Source organism: Cladophialophora psammophila (assembly GCF_000585535.1).
Source record: "Cladophialophora psammophila CBS 110553 chromosome Unknown aczJe-supercont1.11, whole genome shotgun sequence".
NCBI classification, from domain to species: domain Eukaryota; kingdom Fungi; phylum Ascomycota; class Eurotiomycetes; order Chaetothyriales; family Herpotrichiellaceae; genus Cladophialophora; species Cladophialophora psammophila.
The window spans coordinates 194,130-217,470 of record NW_006912932.1 but is presented as its reverse complement, the minus strand read 5'-3'; the positions used below and the strand labels follow the sequence as shown (position 1 = coordinate 217,470).

Here is a 23,341-nt window from a genome sequence, read left to right as displayed (position 1 = left end):
AAATGTCACACTGCCATGAACGTCAGCAGAAACATCATATGCACACGGTTTCAGCGGCCGGCGTACTGCAATCAGTGCTCGCCTTCTCGGGTAACTGTGTACCTTGTTACTCAAACGGTTGTTTCTCGAGTTTGAGGCAAGGTGTTTTGAAGAAGCAGCAGGTTCCATAGCTCCAGTTTCATGACATGCACGCGTCGCGGCAAGGGCTGAGGTGTTCGCAAGACGGCAAGGCTTTAATTCACTCGAACGATGTCGACAGGTGGATGCGGGGTGTCCCACACCCTCGGCAGATTGAAGTTGGATCATCCGTCCATCCGGGATCCGTTTTCCGCATCGAGCGCCATGTGCATAGGTTTGAGATTGGCTATCGTGACGGGACACCAGATGTTCGAGTCTTTCCTCGCCAGAACCGTAGGATCGCACCGTGCAAAGGGAAGAGGAACAAACCATGACTGCGATGACTGTTTGAATAACCGCAGGGTCTGGGGCAATTGTCGCTCTCCATCTCAAATGGCTGTCGTCCGGTCTGTATTGCACGTTAGCGCTACTACAAGTACATCTCTGTGCAGCCTCGTCTTTGCTGATGGCCACAAAGGCCGTCGGATTCTACACATAATCGAGTAGAAAAAAAAATATTCTTTTCTATTTAGATTAGCTGGATAAAAAATCTGCTGTAGGGAATGTGCGAGCTTCTTTTCTAAAGATCGAAGAGGGCATGATGGTCCCCTCCCTCCACGAGGGGTGCTAGCTCTTCACGTATTTTGGTCTACTATACGGCCCAATGCATACGAAGCAAGATGACACGCGCATCTACCAGCAGACAATGAGTGGCGGTACCAGTGTTGCAAGCTTGAACTCCACGCTGGATCGCGCAACTGTGATGGAGCAAGTCTTCACCACTGTCTTGCCGTGCAGCCCTGTAACTTTCTCCCGTTCCATCGATGCGAGGGACCAAAGCTCGTGGTGAGTCCTCCATCACGCTGAGGATTCCCGCAGGTCCCCTAGAGTGTATATTTGAAGAAAGGACTTTTGTCGCCTAGCCTCTTCAGCTCCTCCGGGGAATATTTGGTATAGATTTCCTCTGGGGTCATTCTTTCTCGTTGCTTATTTTGGCGGCTCAGTAGGAATCTCAAAACATATGCTGATGTGATGGCACATAGAATGATGGCAAGAGAAAATCCATAGCCCAACCAATAGTGTGGTGCTTGACGCTGCAAATAAATGTTCGAACCGATTGCACCACCTAGGTTGCCAATCGTGAGCTGAAGAGCAATTCCAATTGCACGTTTCCATGGTCCAGCCAGGTTGTTGGCTATGTGCAACGAAGTCAGCATGTCTTCGCGATAGATTGGAGGCACAACCTCACCATTCCAAGCGATTACAGTGCAGATGGAGGGATATAGTCCGGCTGCGACCACGAAAAGCATCCCGTACCTTGCTCCCGGATACTTGTCCTTCGGAAGAGCAATGAGGATTGCATAGGCGACCACCGCCAACATAAACGGGTAGATGATGAACGGCGAGCGTTGTTTTGTGTGATCGGCATAGTAGCAGGTTATTATAGTGACCAGCAGCGCGGTGGCGTAGATAGGAATCGTAAGGAGTTGCTGAAAATCATGGTTGAGCAGAAAAGACCTTGATGGAGACAGATACACCGACTTACCGCGTTTGCCGCCGAGTAGCCCAAGCCTTTAATAACAATAGGGAGAGAGAAGATGAATCTGTCAAGGGTCGTCAGATCGGGTAACAGCGCGGATATCCTCCCCGGGGAGGAGCTGGTCAAGAATCTACTTACCCATAGGTAGAAATCGAGTTACCCCAGAAGATTATCACCGACAGGTAGATTTTCCAGTCTTTCAAGGTGTCATAGAGATACCTCATCTCAAAGGGAGTGTCCCCAATCAACTCGTCGCCACCTTCATGTGCATCACGTTTCAATCGACCAATGATGCAATCTTTCTCCTCGGCGGAGAGGAACCGTGCTGTTTGAGGTCCATTAGGTAAAGAGATTGCGCAAGCCATACCAACCATGAGGGTGAGGAGGCCCTCCAAGATGAAAATCCTGTTGGCGGCGGTTAGACCAGAATACCGTCACATTGTGTCTATGTTGTGCGGTGAACTTACCATCTCCATCCCTCCAAGCCGCCGATCCCATCCATTTTCTGGATAGCAAAGGCCAGAAGCCCAGAAAATGCTCCTGCCAGAGACCCGGCGCAGAAGAAAACTCCAATCCGGGTTTGGATCTCATGACGGGTATACCAAGTGGTGATCACGTACGTTGATGCTGGGAAAAATCCTGCCTAGTCAAAGGCTCAGCAAGCTGGTAAATGTCTTTGTCCCTCATCGGAAGACATGAGGGTGTGGGATACATACCTCAGCGAGCCCCAAGAAAAATCGCGTTGCAACGAGTCCGCCAAAGTTCTGCACAACGCCCATTAGAGTCATCACTGTGCCCCAGGCCAGGACGATGATAGGGATCCAGATCCGTGGGCGAAGTATTTTGAGGACAATGTTGCTGGGGACCTCGAAGAAAGCATAGGAGAAGAAGAACACCGTCAGGCACAAGTTGTATTGACCGTCCGTTAAGCCCAAGTCTTTCTGCAACCCTGCCACCCGCGCGTTGCCGACTTGGACGAACAAAATCGTCAGACTGGCTCCCCTCATAACAATTTCTAATGGTCAACACTTACTGTTGCCTCTGTCAAGGAACGAAATAAGGTAGAGGAGAGTCAATAGTGGTAGCAGGCGAACATCGACTCGTCGTAGAACTTTGCGCACCTCGACCTCGTCATATCTTTCTGCTCCAGCGATTTGGTCATCCTCCTCCTTATTCTCGTGATGCGCAAAGGTGTCGGCGACGCTGAGGACGGAGTTGGTTTTCTCGAAAGTTTCGGCCATAGCTCACGAATTGCCAAGTTTGTGAAGAAGGTATCATGTCGTTTCAGAGGAGTCTTCTGGTTGACTCGCAGATCCCACCAAGGGTTTTATATAGTTCTTGTCCTTCCCCGCTAGTGCTCCATCCTACTGTAGCTTGAGGAGGAGAATTCTTGGATAGGGAGCCCGGCCAGTTGGCCCTTGAGCCGAGCGACGCTACCATAGTCGCTGATGCTGAGTTTTCCGCCTTGCAAATTCGTCTTGCAACCAGCGGCTCGGACGATCCGCGGGAAGGCTGCCGACATCCCGGCATCGCGAAACGTGATACTTTGTATGGTTGTGTAAAACTTAGAACTGTCAAGCTGATTCCGTAAATGGCCGTCAAGCCTCTGTTTGATCCACTGTTTCTGTCTATCCATTTCGTTCAGCAAGTTCCTTCCTATTTATATAGACATTTCGCCTGTGCCAGAAAAGCGCTTCCTAAAGATACCTCGTAAGGCAAGCAAATATCCAGTCTGGCTCTATCAAGTGGTCTGACAACGCCTTTATATACGAAGTACACTATGAGAATCGCTCTAAACGCCACTACCGAGTCTCCTACTGTGCCCACTTGGTGGTCTAGGCTAGCCTAGTGGTATGGCTGGCAACGAAGGACAAGGGTGCCTATCTACATAGCGACTTGGCCGTCAACAGGTTGAGATTAGATGATACCTCAGAGTATCTCGACCAAAGTGCCTTTTCTTCTAAACTACAGAGTCATAGTAGGCTGCTTGTTACATCGCTAATTTAGTCTTTTTCTGCCACTAAAGCTTTCCCCGTGGGATATGATTCCCTTTGGTACGATTTTCGCAGATCACCTGAATGTTCCCGGACTCGAAATCCTTCTGCCCTCAAGGAACAACATCATTGAAGCTGCAATGGGGCAGGGGAATCCTGCAGTGCAGACGGTCTATCGTTGCCTTGTAAAGGTGATAATGTACCTTTAGAGCTGGCCAGCACATGAGCGAAAATCCCTCGGTTTCAACCACAAGTCCCTTCGGCTCAGGTTTGGAGCAGAAGCAAAGAACGATCTTTACAGTATTGATTCACTCTGCTTGCTGACTATCAATGCAGCATGGTTATCTGATAGAAAAATGCGTTGACAGCTCTCAAGTATGTAGATCTAGACGGCCTTCAAATCCTTCCTCTCTCAAGAAACTTGTCCGGCACGTCGACCCATCTGCATCTCAAGAACTCGGAAACGTTCTTGCCCAGTATATCCAATGTCTTGCTGCAGCTCACACCACGGTCCAGATGGTTATGCAGCAAGAAATGTACACCTCTCACGTTAGGTACCTCGAACCGGTCGATTTTACCACCCTTGTACTCTTTGCCGAGTAGTTTCTTGATCTTCTCAGTGCTAAGGAGCGCCCGAAGCCAGTCGTATTCGTCGTCATGACGAACCCAGAATCCCACGTTCGCATTGGAGCCCTTGTCGCCCGAGCGAGCGTGAACGATAGAACCAAGTGGCGCTCGCGTGGTATTTCCGTAAGATGAGACAGAGGCAATGCCCGACGTCATCTCGTTGCTAGGTTGGAATTTGGAATACTCCTTCGTTTTTGCAGGTGGTGAGATCTCAACGGACTTCCCGTCATGCAGATGAGCAATCTGTCGGACAGACGACTGTGGCAGGAGCGTGACGTAGTACTCAAAGATTGGGCGAGGTAAAGTCGTGCGGAAGTCGGGATAGAAGGTCGCGCCGGGATAAGACTCGATGATAGGGTCGACACATGGCCTGTAATCTGGTTAGGTCTTTGTTGCGCGGAGCAAGGGCACGAACGCTCGCGGAAGACGAAGGTGATTTACCTCATGAAGTTTACCTCAGAAAGCGCTTCCTCCTTCAGTGCTTGAGCAACAATGCGGAAGTCGACCGTCGCTGCAGATTGATCATCTGGATCTTCCGGCACTCTTCCAATGATTTTGAAGTCCAGAACCGTGAGATCCTTGACCCTGTCGCCCATGCATGTGCGGATCTGATCTTCCAACATCTCCGCTTTGGCTTCGATGTCCAAGCCCACCAATGCGTAGTGAACTTCTGCCTGGAACCCTCCATTTGCAGTGATACCAACCTTAGTGGTTGGTGGGGGAAGATCTGACTTCACGCCAGACAGAGCCACACGATCAGGGCCGATTTGCTTGAAAGTGACTTCATCAATAATGGCGGTGACATCCGAGTTATAATAGCGGGGCCCTTGGATCTCATAAAGAAGCTGCGCAGTGCAAGTGTCGACGGAAATGATGCCACCCGTCGCCTTCTGCTTGGTGATGATGACCTCGCCGGCACTGCTAATTTCAGCTATTGGAAAACCCAGATCATTCCAAGCACCTCTCAGAGACTTGAAGCCGCTGAAGCAGCCTCCAGTGATATAGGTGGAACACTCAATAAGGTGGCCTGCGACCAGAGAATTTGCGAGCTGGTCATAGTCTGCATTCTTCCAGCCGTGCCACCAAATCGCGGAACCCATTATAAGGGAAGCATCGGAAACGCGACCGCATAGGACAATGTCTGCACCGGCTGAGAGTGCGGCGGCGATGCCAAACGGGCCAAGGTAACACTGAGCGTACAAGGGTTCGAATTTCCAGTCGTCCAGAATTTCTTGTGTACAAATGTTTTCGAATCGAGCTTTCTTGGAAACCCGCAATTCGTTGATGGCATCCAAGACCTCATCGCCCTCTATCCAAGCAACTTTCAAGGAGAGTCCCTTTTCCTTCAGCAGCGACACTACTGTTGTATGCAAGAGCCTGGTGTCAGAGACCCCAGCGTTTACGACAACCTTGATGCCGTGCTTGGCGATGTGAGGAAGCGCTGGCTCAAGTGCTTCCAGAAAAGTCGGCTCGAAACCCGCGCGACCTGCAGGTTTTGTCAGCCGGCCAGAATCAACAGAAACGGAAATGTTGTTGGTTGTGGCGAAGAGACTGGAGAAGCGAGCGAACCTACCCTCAGCCTTGCGACCTGCGGAAAATGTCATGTTGGCCTCCGACATCCAATCCCCAATGATCACGTCCACCTCATCATGTGGGTGGTTTCTTGCCAGAGTTTCGAAGGCATGCCTGCGATCTGTCACCGAAGCAGATCCACCTTTCAAGCCCCGCGTCAGTTGATCTACTTCAAAAAGAGAAGAGTTTACCAACAAGCAATTCTGATCGGTCTAAGGCCGGATGAAGGCATCTTGCAGTTGTCCGGGGTGGTAAAGGTCAGAGCTCAACGTCTTCCATGTACTCTTGATGTGACGTGCTATGCGGCATATGTTGCGAGGTTTATCCCGCAAGAGACTCCAGGGTAATCACCTTTATACGTATTCTCCCCGCATCTCTTCAGGGCCGCAAAGGCCCCATGTGGAGTTGATCTCTTCACCGAGAGAGCGAGGTGCGGCTTCGCAGAATAGTACAACCCTTCTCTCCTTTCGTGAAAACTTCAGCAGCTCCTGCATCGTAGAACAGTGCCGCGATTCCGGACCTCATTGGCGGAATGTCCAGTTTTGGAGCCTCATCTTGGACTGCCATTTTCTCTGACATGGAGGGAGTCAGGAGAGGATTCCTCGGGCCATCCGAGGGTTGTCGGATACTGTAGTGCGTCCCGTCGCTTAGCTTTCATTAGTCCGACCTGAACTCTGGAGAATACGGTCAGGGTTCCAGAGCCCCGCAGGGATGGCAAATCCGCAAGAGTATCGGTGCGGCTATCGTCGAAGCTAAATGCAAAATCAAATCACTTAACAACGCCACGCTCAAGGCTTACGGAAGCTCAAGTGGATATGGTCAACTTTGACACCTGTCAACGGACTATTGAGAGTGAAACAACGTTGCAGTCCTGGGAAAAGAGTGCGTTGAACATCCTCAGCATTGATGGAGTACTATCAACCCTGTGGGACGCATGATCCAGCCCCTAGACTTCCGAGGCTGGCCCGAGGAGATCGCATGCTGGGGGCCGCCGGTTGTGAAGGATATCCTCCACGCACCGCAACGTAGCCTTTCCCCTTGTGAAAACGTCGCTTGTCAGCAGATTAGCATCAAGTCTGCAGATATCGGGAAGCAAAAACAAAGAAAACTGAAACGGCTGCGTGGAAACACATCTCTCCCACACAAAGCCTGGAGCAAGTTGCCGAGTCACGGCCCCGTCAATGGCACCAGATTACTCTTCAAACGCGTTCACCGGGGCGCTGAGGGAGAAACATGAGCATTTGAACAATATCTCGTTAAACTGCAAAATAGAAGAAGTTCCTCAACGGCGTCTGCGGTCTGATCATCGAGCCAACCTCCAAGACCCGTTAATTTATAACCTTCAATCAAGATAAATGTAAGACCCGGAAACTTACACCTTCAGTCCAACATCTCACGTGTCCAACTCTCCCCTTCCTGTGCTGATATATCGAAATGTGCTCTCACCTTCAACGTCCCCAGACAAGACATCATCAGCCTCACAGTCAGTCACCGCCACTCCGTGCGCACGCAGATCGAAGCGAACAAGTGGCTCGATGGTGGAGAGTTTAAGCACTGCCAGACGCACCACTTCCACCGCGTGACGCCTGAGTGTTACGCCGTGTTTTGTGGGCGCGGTCGGCTGTTGCTGGGAAAGGGGCAGTTGGATGAGAACGCGCAGGGAAGAGAGGTTGAGTAGGAAGTTGGAGATATTATCATTGTCCTACCTGTATGTATTCTATGCCGTCGTCGGAGACGAGGTGGATGGCGGAGTAGATGGTGGAATGAGCAGGGTTTCCCGGCCCAAGAGAGCGGGCTGGTCTATCTCTGAGAGATCCAAACGAGACTGCGCTGACGTCTTTTTCAATGCAGGCTGGGGCGTGTCATTGCTGTCTTGTCTCTGGGGACGATTGCATGCAGCGTTGGCAAGACACAAGTCGCTTTGACTTGAGTCTTAGTCCTGTAGAACTTGATTCAGGCTCGTCGCTATGAATCAAGTCTTGACTAGTCAGATACTCGGTATGCTTGGCGTAGGAATCAATATAGCGGTCAAGGGTCGAGATAACTATTTTATTCACAAATTTTATGTGAAAATATAGGACAATATTCAGCCTTGGATAGAGACAGAAAGTTCTGTTTTGGTGTGGTACTACAAGGTACTGGGCCGTGGCATTTCCTGATCCGCCAGCTTAACCAAACTAAATTGGAGTGAATAGTATGCTGTGGATCGTGAAACTTCCAGTTGGTTGGATGCGTCCTTCTGCGCGGAGAATGCCTCGTGCTTACCGAGGTTAACACGAACTCCACCTACGAGTATCGTGGTTATGGAGAGATAAAGTCGAGCTTCCACCTCATGGGTTGACAGGGAGATGTTCGAACCTGCTCCCTAACTTGTCTTTACCATTTTGCCATTGCCCTGCGGTCTCTGCATTACGTCGAGTTCAAATACGAGACATTTTGGGTCAGGTCAAGGACGAAATCCTGGGGTCGAGGTAAACAAAGTCGGATTTGTCACTGCCATCTGTGGTCACAATGCTGTCTCCTGAACAAGAAAGCCTCAAATCTGAATTCATATCTCAGGGTGGCATTTGGTCGTCGTCGTGGGAGAATGTTCTTTCTCTGGACCCAGGGTACTTCTCGGTCTACCTCAAGTTACGTTCGATCCCTCTACGTAATCAAAACTTGTCGCGCAAGGCTCAGGAGCTCGTCCTCCTCAGCATAAGTGCATCCTGCACCACCATGTTCAGCCCGGGCATTCATGCCCACACCGAGGCAGCCTTGAAAGCCGGAGCGACGAGGGACGAAATTTTGGAGGTCCTTGAGTTGTCTTCTGTCTTGGGGATCCACGCGGTCAACGTCGGCGTACCTCTCCTCAACGAAGTTCTGCAGGAAGAAGGGATTATCGACAACATTCCTGTTGGCAAGCTCGACGCCGAGCGTGAGAAACTGAAATCCGATTTCATGTCCAAGCGTGGCTACTGGCATTCGAGTTGGGATCCAGTCCTCCAACTTGATCCCCTTTTCTTCGGAGCCTATACCGAATTTTCGTCTTATCCATTTCGTACTAGGCAGGATGCAAAACATTCAACGAATGACACCCAGCTGTCTCGTGGCCTTGACCCCAAAATGAAAGAACTTATTTATTGCGCCATCGACTGTGCTACGACGCATCTTTATGTGCCAGGGTTGAAATTGCACATCCGCAATGCCGTCAAATACGGCGCAAAACCAGAGGAGATCATGGAAGTCTTTGAGCTATCTAGTCTGATGGGCGTGCATACAGTAATGGTAGGAAGTGATGTATTGGCTGCTTTAGCCCGCTAGTATTTGTTGGTTGACGCAGGAGCACGGTATGGGCGAAATCCAAACTGAGGATGTCATGGCTCTCTCATGTTAGCCCCAAAATCTCGTTTGAAAATACTCCTTTACTTTATCCACTTGGGGAACTCCATACGTGGGTGACGGTGGCAACGAACTACCCAGAGTCAACCGAATGCATCTTTTTGGTCTTTTATCTGAACAATTCCCTACAACGGCCACATAGAGGGGACAGCATCAAACACTTTTCTGCGAAGTCTCCCGCTATCGAGGGTAGGGCAGAGACTCTCTATTACCCAGAAAATCCCCTACAGGCAACACTAGATGGTGTACGCCAAACCTAGAGCGATCTCATTGACATGCTCTGGGGATTACCGCCGAGAAGATTTGGTACTTCATGCGGTGTCACACCTCCAGCCTACTGATCCTGGAATGGGAATATCTCCTTCCTGGGCAGATTGGCACCACGGGTTGGTGATCGTTCTGATGGAGAATCCTTATGTAGGGTCATATGTTGATGTGGTAATTGGATACGATGGTCCATAAAAGCTCGGCTTCAATTCCGCATCTCATATTGCCGTCACGATGATCGGCTCTCGCGCACGAAAAGAGACCGCATTCTCCAGCTATTTTCCAGAGATAATACCTTGAAAGTCATACTCGTATCCATCACCTGTGGCGGTCAGGGGCTTGACCTTACTGTGTCGGATCACGCCGTTCTGATAGAACCCCAACGGAATCCCATGCTTGAAGAACAACCCATTTCTCATGTTCATCGATTAGGCCAGAAAACCCCAGTCACTGCCGTTCGGTTAATTGTGAAAGGCACTTGGGAAGAAAGGATCTTGACAGTCCAAGAGTGCAAGAAAACTTGAGCGGACTTGGAGATTGATCGGGTGCAACTAACGGCTGAAGGTAAAAGACTTCAGCTATGGGTAAGCTATATTTCTCGGTTATGCACATCAACGAGACTTTGGCTAACTTATGGCAGCAACTTCGGGAGTTAGTTAGATAGCCTGAGATCCATCTGAATGGCAACAGAACCACAATTCTCCCCTCTGTTCAATCCTTCTTTTCCATGTAAGGCAGACACGCCTCATAAATCTCCCTGAAACCAGGGTATTTGACATTTCGTTGGAAGACATCCTCGTCCACCACTCTCGCACACTGGAGGGACCCTGCAATGAAGAAGTCGGTGTAGCTCGGCCGGGCGCCCAGCACAAACGGCCCATCGGCCTTGTGCGTCTGCATCAGCTCGCCAACAGCGCGCATGCCGTCGCTTACCGCGTCCCAGCTCTGGTCCTCCTTATCTGGATCGAGCAAGTCTTCGAGCCGGTGCCCTAGCGAGGCCTCGCGTGTGCGTCGGAAGTACTCCTGCGAACGAGGCGACAGAATGTTGATCTCGCGCGGCATCGTCGACGTGTAGAAGACCTTGCCGATCACGGCACGTGCTTTGGCCTCGATCTCACTGCCCAGCTCCGACGTCAAGGGAATCGGCGGATCCGGATACGTCGACTCGAGGAACTGCGCGATTGGAACCGAGTCCATCATGTACGTGTTGCTCGGCACGTGCTGAATTGCCGGGACAGTATATTTGATCTTGGATCCCGCGGCGGATTCGCTGGGGACCAGGCCGCTGGAAGAAGTTTCAGGTCAGAGGAAGCTTGTTCACGTGCGATCAGAGGGGTCTGGACCCGTGCATTTAGGGCAAGAAAGAGGGCAAAAGGGAACGGGACCAGGAACGGAACCGGAGGGGGGAAGGGGAGACCGAGGTGCCAAAGGAGGGTCAATATGATCACAACTCACAGCCCTTTCAGCGTGGGCTCGATATCCGGAAATTCGAGGAAGATGGTCCTGTATGGGATGTGCTTGTAGTTGAGCATGAGACGGATGCGCCACACAACGGGGGAGAAGCAGACGTTCTTGGTACAGGCCAGGTCGTACAAGATGATCTCGGGCTCGGTTTGGGCGGCCATGTTGTGTGACTCGTAACACTCTAATGAAGACTGGATGGACGAGTTGAAGCGGGTTTTGCTGTCAATCAACAGTCTGTGGGTGTATAAAAAGTGTTCGGTTGGCCTTGGTTGCGAATCTTGGAAGGATTGAGAAACGCTTTGGAATACGAGTACGCTTCTGCTGTAGCCTGCAGGGCCACCGCTGTGCTCCGAAAAAGCCGGCCCGGTGTCCGCACCCGCCAATCACCTCTTCGATGGAAGCTGCTTACGAGAACCAAGGACCGACTCGCCGAGTACTTCTGGCCGGCGGCCCGTTAATCTTCCGTGAGTGGTGCTCCCAGCACGCCCGTGGAGGCCGAGTCGTTTGCGCATTCGTGATTCGCATGCGTGTGACAATACCAGGGAGTAAGCACTCCTTCAGCGGCCCCGGAGTTCTGCCTGCGCCTGAATATCCCACAGAGAGAAAAAAATCCCTGCAAAAAGACCCTCGATCATAAGACAAGTTTCTCAGTGTCATACTCGTAAATCCACGACAGACCAGCATCCTTCCCCCTGAGCAGGAAGTACGCCCACATGACCCACTCCTTGACGAGTTGTTGGAACGTGCTGGCCGAAGATTTTCTCATATCACCTCCCTTGGAAGTGAAGGCGAGGATCTTCTTCACACGATCTTTCCTGGCTACCTGCCATTGGCTAACCAGGTCTTGATGAGGAGCCGACTCCTTTTGGTCGAGCAGGGCGAGGGTGTTGGCCAAAGTGAGCGCATCCTCAAAGGCCATCGCTGCACCCTGTCCGCCAGTTGGGGGCATGGCGTGGGCCGCATCGCCGATGACGAACCCCCTGCCAGAGCTGCTTGACCAGGAGCTGAGCTCGGGAACTTTGTAATAATTGTTGCTCAAGCATCAGCCATTGCCAAGTTTTCTGAGTCGTCAGTAGAAGATCCACTTACGGCCAAAGAGAAAGTGAGGATAGGTCGACGCTTTTCGAGGCGACATGGACAACTTCAGGCCACCTCTCATTCTCGTGGTGGGACTGCAATATCTCGTATAGAGCGGACTTGTCATTTTGGAGCTCGGTCCATTCCTCACGGCTCCGATCCTCGCCCTCGACGGTTGCGAAGCAATTAACACGATCCCCACTGTATGTGCAGGGCATAAACATAAAGGAATTCAACTTGCCCAATATCAGACACGGCATATACATTTCTTGCCCTGATTTTGGCAGCTTGGATTTGGAAAGGGATCCGCCGACGCCAAGTTGGCCGCTAAATGTGGGAACTGCGTTGGGGTCGAGGTGACTGCGGACGCGCGAATGAATACCATCGGCGCCAATCAAGAAGTCGGCTTCTTCAATGTACCCATCGGCAAAGGTTGCGATGACCGTGGAATGATCGGTCTCTTCAAACTGCACGCATTTTGCGTTAAAGTGCAGCTCAATTTGTTGCTCCTGAAGAACATCCACCAGTGTCTGCCGGACAATGCCCCGAGATATTCGGAGTGCTGGATATCCATATTTTCGCTGGCTGCCGTTCAGAACCGTTGCGATGCGACTCAGGTTTCTAGACGATAGAAATCGGAACTCCTCGTAGTTCCAGCCCTGCGTCCTGATTCGATCATAGACTCCGATCCGATCGAGTGCGCGGAGCGCATTGGGAGCAAGGGCGACGAAGCCGCCATCAAAAGCAGCCTGGTCGCGCAGATCGAAGACTTTACAGGAAATATTATGTCGCTTGAGTGCAAGGGCCATTGCCGGCCCTGCCAATCCGCTTCCAATGATGATAACTTTCATGGTCCCTTTTCTTGTGTCGAACTGCAGCCGTCAAGAAGATTCGAACTAAAGATTGAGTGACAGGTTCTCAAAGCAGCTGCGGGGAATTGAAAGCGTGCCCTCTGAAATTCTAACCAGCTCCCAACTCAGCCATATATACACATATTCGACCTACCTTGTCTCATGACAAGTTCAACATGCTCCGGGCGATGAGTGCGAACCCGAAAACAGGCCCTTGACCACTACCACCACGACTGATAGGGTTAAGAAGATACGTCACAAGCATGCCAAGTATCGGGGGGACTGGCATTAGTGCTAAATGAAGACATCAGCCACAGCTGAAAATAGTCTTTGGGTCCTCGCTTCGGATGCGGTATCGAGAAAGAGGAAGTCTCCACGTGGGAGTCCAGCGAGGGAAGGTGGTTTCGCTTAGGTCTCCCCGATCAGGCTGAGTTCCAGACGCTAAATCAGTTAGCCTCTCGCTTTCGTTGCCCCATGTACCCGGTAGGTTCTGACCATCCTACATATCATGGGAGAGTGTTTCCTCAAGTCCTCGCAATTAGGTTTGTTGTTCAGCTCAATAAGTTGTGAGCCCAAATAAGACCTGACCTTTAGCTTTCACACGTGACTGACCGAGCAGCTCGCCGCTTTATTGACCCTCGGCACACCTTCTGTTCCTAAAGCCCTCCCTGAGCCTTGATAATTCCTCGTCCACAACAGCCGCTTTGGTCAACACTAGACGATGGAATCCATTTGGGATGTTGGAAGTTTCCAATGTGTTTTGGTCCTCCCAACTTGAACCAAGGCGTTGTCCATTATTATTATCATGCCTTTCAGATGCAGCACTGTCAATCGCAAGTGTTGGACGCCTTTTCCGAGGGAATGTCGAAAGTCCGAGATATCGGCATTGTCAGAGTTCAGCCACAGTACCTGACTCGGCAATGCCAAGGACTATCAGCAGTAGTCCTACCCCCAGTCAGCCCAGTCTTGGATATTCCATGCCGAAAGTCTAGCATGTTGGATGTCGGCGCGTCCGTCGTCTTCTGCAGGACGGCACAGAGACCACATAGGCATGATCAGAAGAGCAGCCTTGCCCCAAAAGGGGCAGCCAATTAGAGGGGGAATGCGATTTTAGCAGCCGCAACCAAGGTCATTCTCCATTCCAGAGACTTCGCTCTTCTTCGAGAGACAGGTTTGGTGGCATCTAAGTGGGGACATATTGCATTGTAAGAGATTGCAAAGGTGACCTGGGAAGGCCGAACAAAGGAAAGGGCGCCCTGATCGATAGCCGATGCCGAAATTTCGCAGTGGGAGAGCTATTCGCAGTGTTTCGTGTGGAATTTCTTGCTGCTGGCCTTCAGGTCTCGCAGTTTCGGCTGGTTCAGAGCGATCTCAGCAATTGATCTTCCCTTCGCAGTGCGTAAAAGAAGTCTAAGTTCGCCCGGTTTCGGGCCTCAACGGAAGCATATTATATGTTAATCGATACCAGTGGTGAGCATGGGAAGATAACGGCATCTGAGTGCCCAATGGCTCAAAGCGTGCTCTAATGTCCATCTGACACACGGGTTCAGATTTACCTTGAAGCATGATCTAGTCGACTTCCACACCTGGAAACTGCGACATCGCGGCGAAGTCGATGCCGTCCACCAAGGGCACTTCAGCAGCCCATTCCCAGTCCGGGAAGGCATTGAGGGTGTCAAATTCAAGCACTGGGGCCGGAAGGGTCGATGCATGGCGCGCCGAAGGTGTGGTTGAAACTCCTGGTTGCGGAGAATGCGCAATGAAAACCGAGGGTGATGCCCAATGCGTGGCTGGTTGTTGACCTTCTGTGAATGTCTCAGCTTCATCATCGTCTGCCTTGTACGGATTCGCTTTCCAGTTGCCGAAGGTGGCTCTCCAGTGCCAGAAGGTGTCGAACATGACGCTCGCAAACTAATCACATCAATCAGACTGGATCGGCAGCCGTCTTTCACGTACACTCAGCACTTACAAGTCGACTTCTCATGCGCAGACGGTCGCCTATGAGAGTACCATCTCTCTTACAGAATACAGAATCGCTGGCCCAGAGCTGAGTCAAGATAATGGCACTCCTTGAGTCCAAATCGTTGTTTTCAGCTGAGCGCTTCTTTGCAAACATGATGGCTTTGAAGTACGCGCTTTCGCCGTGCTCAACGTCCACATGGGCTCGAAGTTCGCTGCGGGTGATCTTCAGGATGCTGTGGGAGGCCATCATCAACATTCTGTGCAACCATTGCGTTGAATAAAGGGCGAAATCATCAGCAATGTCAAGATCATGAAGCATGTCGAGGACGCTGCAGCATAAGGCGTATAATTGGACAAGCCCAGCAGTTCGTGCCGTATCAGGTGCCGCAAAGAAGTGGAATGCCCTGATCCCCAAGCGGATGCATTTCTGAACAAGGGCATCTTCAGAGATCAGTAAAACGTCCACAGAATGTTCCTGAATTGACGCACCTATACCCACGTTGGGGGTAGGGACCAAAGCTTTCACTTGTGCATCGAAAATGTCGAGGAGTGAGTTTAAGGGTGGCCCGCAATTCGGCTCAAGGAGTTGCGTGCTCTGGGTAATGGCTTGAATTGCGTCAGTCTGTACCTTATGAAGCCTGTACCGATAGAGTAATGACGGCGGCAGACTGCGCTCGAGTAGTAGATCGGATTCCAAATTATTCAGTTCGGATGTCGTCCAACATGGAAAGCCACCAACTAGGTTCATGCTGCTGGCTGTCAGGCCGATGGGCAACTCTTCTCTCAAGAGGACCTCACCTTTGGAACGTTACAACACAATGGATCCACAGACGAAAGCGCAAAGCCACTTCACTGTTCTTGGCATCGATGTTCTGACGCGAGTAGTCTTGTTCGCGACCAAATATATGGAGGCCATTCTGCACAGCGAGTTGCATGGCAACCCCGGCCAGCGTGTGTGAAGAATCACGGAACATTGTGTTGGTCGGGACCGGCCACAGACACAGAATAAGGACCGCTTGAATATTTGGAACAGGGTTGGAATAGGAGAAGAGTGCTCTCAACGCGATTTGTAGCACCTGAGACACCACTCGCTGGAAAAGAGTGGGATCATCAGCAAACCTGCGTGCCCCTGTCGCAACAATAGACCAGAACAGAAAGGGAGATCGCTCGTAGTATTGCTCAGGTGACATGTTGGGATCGAACAGCCCCGGAATGAAAACCTCATAGTGTGCGAAGAAGCTGCTCCGCGTAAGACAATCGTTAGGAGGAACATGGAAGGAAGGAGACATACAGCGCAAAACAATCATTGATCTTGCGTCGACCAATGTGGTCAATGTTTAGTGTTGTCGGCGTCACTTGGAAGCTATCCGTCGCTGGCCCGGTTGATACACCTGGTGGATCAATAGATCGCGTGTAGTCGTGGCCGGCATGGCTTGTTATATCTGAAACCTGGCCGTCATGACCTGCTTGAGAGACAGATGGGGGTCGAGATGCAGGAGTCGTCGCTTGGGGGGGTTGATGCAAAGTAGTGGTAGCACGAATCTCCGCCTGGCTCAAGGAGGATTTGCTGCTTCGCAACTGCTCGTGAAGGCTAGCGTTTTCTCGGACCAACTCAGCTTTTCTGTCGGCTATGTTAGAGGTGGACTAGCACAGCCAAGGCAACAAGACCTTACGTTTTCCTCTGGCTTTTCTTGATCCCACGAGAGAGCTCACAGACTAGGTTCTTCTTCCTGCATCTCGTGCATGGTCTCAAGTAGTCTATGCGGGCGTCGCATTTGAGCTGACATGAGGATCAGACACCGGTTCGCTGACGGTAGGAGCCAGCATGTTCTCACTTTCTGGATTCGACATTCGGAACATGATCGCATCCTCCCTAAGCCCTCCGCCATTGTCCAAAGCTTCCCAACGGGTCACGCTTCAGTACGAGCTATCAACATGTGTTTCCAGCAGTCTCTTAATGCATGAGCGGTTCTGCCTCTGAGTAATATCGAGGATGACTTACTCAGTGTGTGGACAGAAACAGCGGGAATATGCATTGTGGAGGAGAATATCATAGTAATTATTGAGGTTGGGAGCATACAAGGTACAAATTTACTTGGCCCTCGGCCGTTCTCAAAAATACGCGGTGGGGAACCATGCACTAGTCTCCACTGGCATTTGGGGTGCCCCGCTAAAAGCCCCCACAATAAACTCCCCAATCCTGTTCTAGCCAGCCTTGCGAGGTATTAGCTCGCTAGATCCCTCCAACGGCGGCCCCTGCATACAATCTAGATTTTGTATCGGAACTGGGGGTGATAGTCACACAGTTCTTCGAAGGTCTTGGAGTTATCTGGGTTCTGCTCTCCTCGTGAAATCAAGTCTTGGGCAATCTGATCTCGCCTTTTGTTCTCTCGCTTCATGAAGAAATAACTGATGGCCGCCGAGAGCGCACCTAACAGGTTGAGGCCTAGCAGAACGGCGTGGCCTTTGAAGTAGCGTGGCGGGTTGTCGTAGATTTGAGTAGCGATGATGCTGTAGCTCTGTGTAAAGACCTGTGCCACCGCCCAAGCAGTGCATCTCTTGGTGTAGCCGGCATGGCTGTTCACGAGCCAAGTAGCACAGACCACGATGGCAGGGTAACACCCTGCGGCTATGAAACAACAGCCACCCACAAGGGCAGTTTTGTTGGTCGTGGCCAGCACAATAACAAAGCCGATCACAGAGACAGCCATGCAGATCAGGAACGGTACAGCTCGCTTGTCGATGCGATCGGCCAAAATACATACTACCGGCACTGATACCGTAGCGAAGGCATAAGGGATAATGGTATACAGCTGGGTATCCACTATTGCTGGGTTAGCTCTTGTTTATGAGTCGTGGTTGTCAGCGCCTTACATGCAGAGAAGCCAAACTGATGAATAAAGGTTGGCAGGAAAGCCCCGAAGGCAGCGACATCCAAAGACGCGGCGGCGATAGCCATTGCAAGCAGCCAGGTTTTTGCATCCTTGAGCGCCCACCACACTTGAAACAAGCGCGGTTTCGCATCCGGTGTGTTCCGGGCAGCGGCCGTTCGTTGAAGGATGAGCGCATGTTCTTGGGGATCGCGGAAGAGAATGCTACCTCTCTTGGCTACCGTCTCTGGAAGCTTGGGTAGTAGGCAAATGACAAGTATTCCCCAAACGATTGTGAGAATGCCTTCGATCAAAAAGAACCATTCCCAAGCGGCTTTCCCTAGGTCGCCGTCCAAGTTGCGTTGAACGCCGTAGGCAATCAGTCCGCTCGTTGCCCCAGCGACAGGCGTAGCTAGAAAGTAAAAGGCTAGACTCTGTTAGCTGAGGCCAGGAACTCTTGGTCACAGGAACTGTACCAGCGCGAGTCGTCACTTCCTCACGTCGGTACCATAACGAAAGGAAGACGAAACCGGTCTGTACGAAAGCTTCGGCGAAACCGAGGAGGACTCGAATGACCATGATCGGCGCATAGGATCTGACGGCTGTCATTGATGCGGCAAGGATACCGAAGATAATGACCGCGGTGCCATAGGCCCAATTCGGATGGAACAGACGCAGGCTCAGCGCCGCGGGTAGTTCAAAGACCAGATACCCAACATCTAACTGTTCCTTAGCAAGACGCTGGGTGCAACGCGCTGCACTCTGACGCACTTACAGAACATCATCAGGCAGTTGTAGAACTGCTTGCCCCTTAAGCCAAGGTCGGTTTGAAACCCCATGATTCGAGCATTCCCGAGAGCGCCACGGTCCTTATAAGATGTTTAGCCATCCAGAGGTCCTCGGCATTGGACGCAGGACATACCAGGTAAGCGAACCAGTAACAACCAGCGAGCAGCACCACGATTGAGAGATCTTGCTTCAAGACCAGGCGCTTCTCCTTCTTGCTCTTATGATGCACCACGTCTGCACCATCCACATCTGCATGCACAACTTCTGCCTCGACAGCGAGTTCCTTCTGTATCGAAGTGATATCCATGTCTTTGGAAGAGCGATCCATCGTGGGACAGGACGAAAAAGCCAGGGGTGTCTTGGGAATGGGAGGGTGTTGACCCTGGTGTGAATATATAGTCATAAATCATCTTGAGTCGTGCATCTTCGAGATAGAGTATGACCTGGAGCCTCTCGGCAACCCCAGGAAACGGGGAACGCATGACCCCAGGAAGGTTGGAAAAGGAGCATGTAGTGGAAAATCTGTTTGGGTTCCAGGCAGTCCAGGCTCCGGAATTCGGCACTGTAGGTCGAGCTCATTCGCCATAGAGTTTCAAATTCCGAGATATCGGCCAAAGTGGTCTGAATGGTCCTTCCGCTCTCCACACTCTACCGTTCTTTGTATATTGTGAGTACGGCATGCGGTCCAGGCTGAAACACTCTTCGGGTCCGGAGGTAATACCTGGCTTAAGCATCACATCCGTTCGACAAACACCTGCTTGGCTCCTCAGAAAGCCACGCGATCGGCGCGGCCTCGGAGCTACCACGAGGCATTGTGAACGCCGATGACGGCTTCCGTTGTGATGAGAGTGCCTGATAGAAAAAGACCAGCCGTGGCTCAGCTGGACTGCACACTCCGTGAGAAGCCTGCTGTCGCTTTTCGTCTGCATCTTGTGTGATTCGGTCTCCTTCGCCAACAGCGCACGCATGGGTGCACCGGACGTCAAAACAGACGCCAGAAGGGTGTTCGAGGTGATCTCAGCCGGAGGGATCGCCATCATCCCTTCTTCCATGGGTTATGCCCTTGCAAGCTCCACCACCGAAGCTTTAGAAAAAATGTTCAAAACCAAAAGACGTGGCGCACAGAAACGACACGCGATGGGTGGAAACTTTGCCCTTCACCAAGAGCTGCACGTTATGCGACCCGAGCATGAAGAGATTGTCCGCTGTTTGACCCAGGACTTCGACCTACCTTTGGCAGTCATTGCAAAATACGACCAGGACCATCCAATGTTCAAGCACATCGACCAACCAACTATGGAAGCACTCACCGTTGACGGAACCCTCGCTATGTTGATCAACGGAGGAGCACTCCAGGATGAGCTCGCGAACCTCATGAGGGAAGCCAAGCTCCCATTGCTGGGTAGTTCTGCCAATATCTCGGGTACAGGTATTCCTTGTTCCAGAGTTCTTTTCTTATGTCTGATTGACTGACGGGGCGACACCAGGAACCAAGTATGTTGTCCAGGACATCAACCCAGAAATTCTTGACATTGCAGATATCGTGATCGACTATGGCCTCGTCAAATTTGGATATCATGGGAGGAGCTCGACGATGATCGATTTCAGTGGGCCGAAACCGGAGATCGTCCGAATTGGAGTCTGTTACGATGTGATCAAGGACCATCTGAAGCGCTTCTGGGATATAGAGATTCCTCCCGATCCCGGAATGTCGGCATTGCCATCAGGACATCTCAAGACGCTCCCTCCGTTGGAATCTTTGGAAAAACTGGTGTCGGTGCACTGAATGCCTTGGACAAAACTGTCAAGACCTGATAGGTCAAGGAGCAGTCAGACTTAAAACGACTTTCCACCTCAGCCTGAAATATCGTCAGCCACACGCAAAGAGTGTTGACCCGAGGTCATGGTATAGGTTAATCCACATACGGCAAGGCTGTGGGATTGCGATGGAAGTTCCCATGTCTCGTTTTCCTCCCGGCTCCTCTGTCAATTAAAACTCAAATTGAAGCGGCTTTCACTCACCCTTGAGGATCAATCGGTATATAGCAATGAGGCTTTTCGTTCGCGCGTCATCGGGATACGGAGTACCCGGTACTAAGTACCGAGTACGTGGTTCATAGAGGCCGACTCCTATTATGTACAAGGTACAAGGCACTCTGGGCATTTCACACTGCGAACCACTCACGCAGTCACTCAAATCAATCACTCTCTCTTTTGGGTTTTATCTGCCTCGCGAGATGCGCCTGACTCGAGTCGGTGGAGAAATATACTATGTAGCCAAGTTCAATAGGGAGCAGCAAAAGCAAATTGGTATCATGGTTAGACCTCCCGAAAACAAAATATTCCTGGGCTTGATCCCGTCATCGCATACAGATATACGTCTCTTGAACCCTTTTTTTTTTGCGCGGCATTCATCATTTATCCTCATTTGTTCCCACTTTCACCGGATGCCTTGATCGCAGAAAGATGCCAGACGCCATGCTTTTATGGTTTCACTCTCCCAAAGCTTCCAATCCCAACACCCAGCGAGGGTCGGTATAACTCGCGTAGAAATGTCAACCAGACCCCATTGATCCCAACCGAGATCGCAAAAATACCGGAGAGATAATCAATCAGCCCGTGAAATTGTAGACCCTAACCTCCCCATCTTCGCCGCCACTACACATTCTCGAGTCACTCAACCCAATGCACGTCACAGGTCCTGCATGTCCCGTGAATGTCCTCTCGCACTTTCCCGTGCGAGGGTCCCACACCTTGACCATCCTGTCTTCCGCTCCAGAGACAATCCTCAACGTATCCGCAGCCACGGCCCATACTCCCTCAACATGTCCGAAGAATTTTCGTATGCAACGACCAGAGTGGACATCCCAAAGACGGATTGTTGAGTCGAGGGCCGAGGTGAGCATGTAGTGGGGCGGATAGGTGCGATCAGGCTGAGAAGTGAACAGGCTGTGGATGCTAAGGTCTTTGGAGGAGACGATGGGAAACCCGCCGTTTTCGTCCAGAACGGTGGTGGAGCTGTTGGGAGTTCCGGGGTCCGACAACTGCTCCTCGTCGTCTCCATGCTCGTTGGTGCCAGGTTCAAATTCCGCGGGCAGAGGAAAGACCTGTTGCACCTGTCCCACGTGCCCTTCATAAGTGTGGATGCATTTCTTCGTATCCAGGTCCCAAAGTTTTACCGTGCAGTCGTCGGACGCTGTAAATATGGTGCGGGATGCGGAATCAACTTTGACCGAGTTGACCCAGTCTGTGTGCCCTCGGAGTGTGAAGACTGACCGATCTTGGAAATTCCACACACGGGCAGTATTATCAACTGAGCCAGACACCAGGATATTGGAATCGAAGTGGACCGCGATAACGCCTTTGGTGTGGCCGCTGTATGTGGAGATACATTCACCTGTCCGCCAGTTCCAAACCTTGAGAGTATTGTCTAGACTGCCACTGATGAGTTTGTTGTCATCAAATTGCAGGCAACGGATGCCCATTGTATGACCAGTCAGCGTCCTCAGCTCTTTGCCGGTGTCCAGGTCCCAGATTTTGATGGTTGCGTCATATGAGCCCGTCGCAAGTATGTTGTCGCAGAATTGAAGAGCCATGACTCCGTTTGTGTGGCCTTTGAGGATTTTGACACTGCATCGGCCGTACTTCCAGTTGGTGCCAACCTTGAATCTATCCTTGTAGACATCCTTCCAGGGTCTAGTTCTCCTATAGTATTCACTCTCGCTCGTGCCAAGCGGCGGCCGTCGGCTCGCCACTGGGGACAGTCGTCCATCTGACGAGGAATCATGGTGGCTTTCAGTGTCCGACATTTCGACACTCTGCGAAGAAGTAGGTGGGTCAGAGTCAAGTGATAGGTGGCTTGCTGCTCGCAGCTCAATCTGCCTCTTGGTAGCACGTAACATTTTCCTCTCCAGTAAAGGCAGGCCCCATCCACACTTGGTACACTTGCGATCGATGTGTTGCTCGCACATTCGGTGCCAAACCACGTCATCATCTGCCAGCTGTCTCCACCTCCTCGACACCTGTGCAGCCTTGCAGAGGGACGTGGTGTCGAGGAAAGAAAGGATGCGGAAGGCGACCTCCGAAGGTAGGGCAGAGAGGAAGTCAATCCGGATGAGTTCTCGCACGTTAGCCGAGAGGAAGGAGAGTTGTGGGAAGCAGCACTGAGCCAGGATGCCCTGCAGCATGAGATTTCGATGTTTGGAGGGAGCTGCGGAGAACAAGGACCACATTTGGACGATGCCCTGTCGGTCTTCCTGTGACAACGTGTCTAATTCTTTCTGCAGCTTGTCCATCGACGGCTCGTCTGCTTGTCGCCGGCATAGCATGTCAGGTCGGTGTCGATAGCAGAATTTAGAGTTGGGATCTTTCATGGGATCGTAGTGGTGGGTGGCCGGTTTGCCAGCATTGCCCAGCGGCGCATATTGAGAAGGGATGTGCTTTGCCAGGAACGGAGCGACGTTCTGGTCGGCATGTTTAGCGGTCGAAGCAATCGTGATGCTCTTGTCCTTTGTGGCCGCATGTCTGCCCTGGTCTTCAGATGAGTTCGTTCGAAGTCTTTTTCTGGCTGGCTCCTCCCATTCTGTTTCCGCCAAAACCCCCCTTTGGTGGTGCTTGTCGAGTAGATCAAATGGCATGACGAAGTCTATTCAAAGTCTCTCAAAGGTATTTTCACATCTCGTCCGGCAAGCAGTCTTGAAAGTCTCTGCTCATGCGACACAAGAAAAGGATTTTGCAGGACCAACCCCGATACCCGAATGGTGGGGGGACGCCAGCGGGTAAAGTACCTGACGAGACTGCGCTCATGGGAGGAATGACCAAGGGGGAGAG

The 23,341-nt window shown here is 51.4% G+C and overlaps 10 protein-coding genes across 10 annotated transcripts; 3 read left to right on the top strand and 7 right to left on the bottom strand.

Annotated features, from left to right (window-relative positions):
* Nucleotides 1–1,001: 1,001 nt before the first annotated feature.
* Nucleotides 1,002–2,898, bottom strand: A1O5_07289 (uncharacterized protein; the record flags this gene model as incomplete). The annotated part of the gene is made up of 7 exons (XM_007747878.1): nt 1,002–1,312; nt 1,367–1,607; nt 1,664–1,721; nt 1,796–2,062; nt 2,125–2,300; nt 2,374–2,627; nt 2,691–2,898. The coding sequence occupies 7 exons, from the start codon at nt 2,896–2,898 to the stop codon at nt 1,002–1,004; spliced, it is 1,515 nt and encodes a 504-aa protein (XP_007746068.1).
* Nucleotides 2,899–4,047: 1,149 nt separating this feature from the next.
* On the bottom strand, nt 4,048–5,882 carry A1O5_07288 (uncharacterized protein; the record flags this gene model as incomplete). Its single annotated transcript, XM_007747877.1, has 2 exons — nt 4,048–4,648; nt 4,720–5,882. The coding sequence occupies 2 exons, from the start codon at nt 5,880–5,882 to the stop codon at nt 4,048–4,050; spliced, it is 1,764 nt and encodes a 587-aa protein (XP_007746067.1).
* A 1,329-nt stretch (nt 5,883–7,211) lies between these two features.
* On the top strand, nt 7,212–7,528 carry A1O5_07287 (uncharacterized protein; the record flags this gene model as incomplete). Its single annotated transcript, XM_007747876.1, has 1 exon — nt 7,212–7,528. A coding segment is annotated over one exon (317 nt), but the record flags the coding sequence as incomplete, so codon positions are not given.
* An 833-nt stretch (nt 7,529–8,361) lies between these two features.
* Nucleotides 8,362–9,153, top strand: A1O5_07286 (uncharacterized protein; the record flags this gene model as incomplete). The annotated part of the gene is made up of 1 exon (XM_007747875.1): nt 8,362–9,153. The coding sequence occupies one exon, from the start codon at nt 8,362–8,364 to the stop codon at nt 9,151–9,153; it is 792 nt and encodes a 263-aa protein (XP_007746065.1).
* A 1,056-nt stretch (nt 9,154–10,209) lies between these two features.
* A1O5_07285 (uncharacterized protein) lies at nt 10,210–11,123 on the bottom strand (the record flags this gene model as incomplete). Its single annotated transcript, XM_007747874.1, has 2 exons — nt 10,210–10,783; nt 10,954–11,123. 2 exons carry the CDS (start codon nt 11,121–11,123, stop codon nt 10,210–10,212), a joined length of 744 nt encoding a protein of 247 aa, XP_007746064.1.
* Nucleotides 11,124–11,593: 470 nt separating this feature from the next.
* A1O5_07284 (uncharacterized protein) lies at nt 11,594–12,890 on the bottom strand (the record flags this gene model as incomplete). The annotated part of the gene is made up of 2 exons (XM_007747873.1): nt 11,594–11,996; nt 12,052–12,890. The coding sequence occupies 2 exons, from the start codon at nt 12,888–12,890 to the stop codon at nt 11,594–11,596; spliced, it is 1,242 nt and encodes a 413-aa protein (XP_007746063.1).
* A 1,569-nt stretch (nt 12,891–14,459) lies between these two features.
* Nucleotides 14,460–16,042, bottom strand: A1O5_07283 (uncharacterized protein; the record flags this gene model as incomplete). Its single annotated transcript, XM_007747872.1, has 4 exons — nt 14,460–14,801; nt 14,860–15,293; nt 15,342–15,601; nt 15,651–16,042. 4 exons carry the CDS (start codon nt 16,040–16,042, stop codon nt 14,460–14,462), a joined length of 1,428 nt encoding a protein of 475 aa, XP_007746062.1.
* A 1,077-nt stretch (nt 16,043–17,119) lies between these two features.
* Nucleotides 17,120–18,839, bottom strand: A1O5_07282 (uncharacterized protein; the record flags this gene model as incomplete). The annotated part of the gene is made up of 5 exons (XM_007747871.1): nt 17,120–17,676; nt 17,727–18,149; nt 18,199–18,441; nt 18,498–18,591; nt 18,645–18,839. The coding sequence occupies 5 exons, from the start codon at nt 18,837–18,839 to the stop codon at nt 17,120–17,122; spliced, it is 1,512 nt and encodes a 503-aa protein (XP_007746061.1).
* Nucleotides 18,840–19,477: 638 nt separating this feature from the next.
* A1O5_07281 (uncharacterized protein) lies at nt 19,478–20,297 on the top strand (the record flags this gene model as incomplete). The annotated part of the gene is made up of 2 exons (XM_007747870.1): nt 19,478–19,940; nt 19,999–20,297. The coding sequence occupies 2 exons, from the start codon at nt 19,478–19,480 to the stop codon at nt 20,295–20,297; spliced, it is 762 nt and encodes a 253-aa protein (XP_007746060.1).
* An 826-nt stretch (nt 20,298–21,123) lies between these two features.
* On the bottom strand, nt 21,124–23,148 carry A1O5_07280 (E3 ubiquitin ligase complex SCF subunit sconB; the record flags this gene model as incomplete). Its single annotated transcript, XM_007747869.1, has 1 exon — nt 21,124–23,148. One exon carries the CDS (start codon nt 23,146–23,148, stop codon nt 21,124–21,126), a length of 2,025 nt encoding a protein of 674 aa, XP_007746059.1.
* Nucleotides 23,149–23,341: the final 193 nt, after the last annotated feature.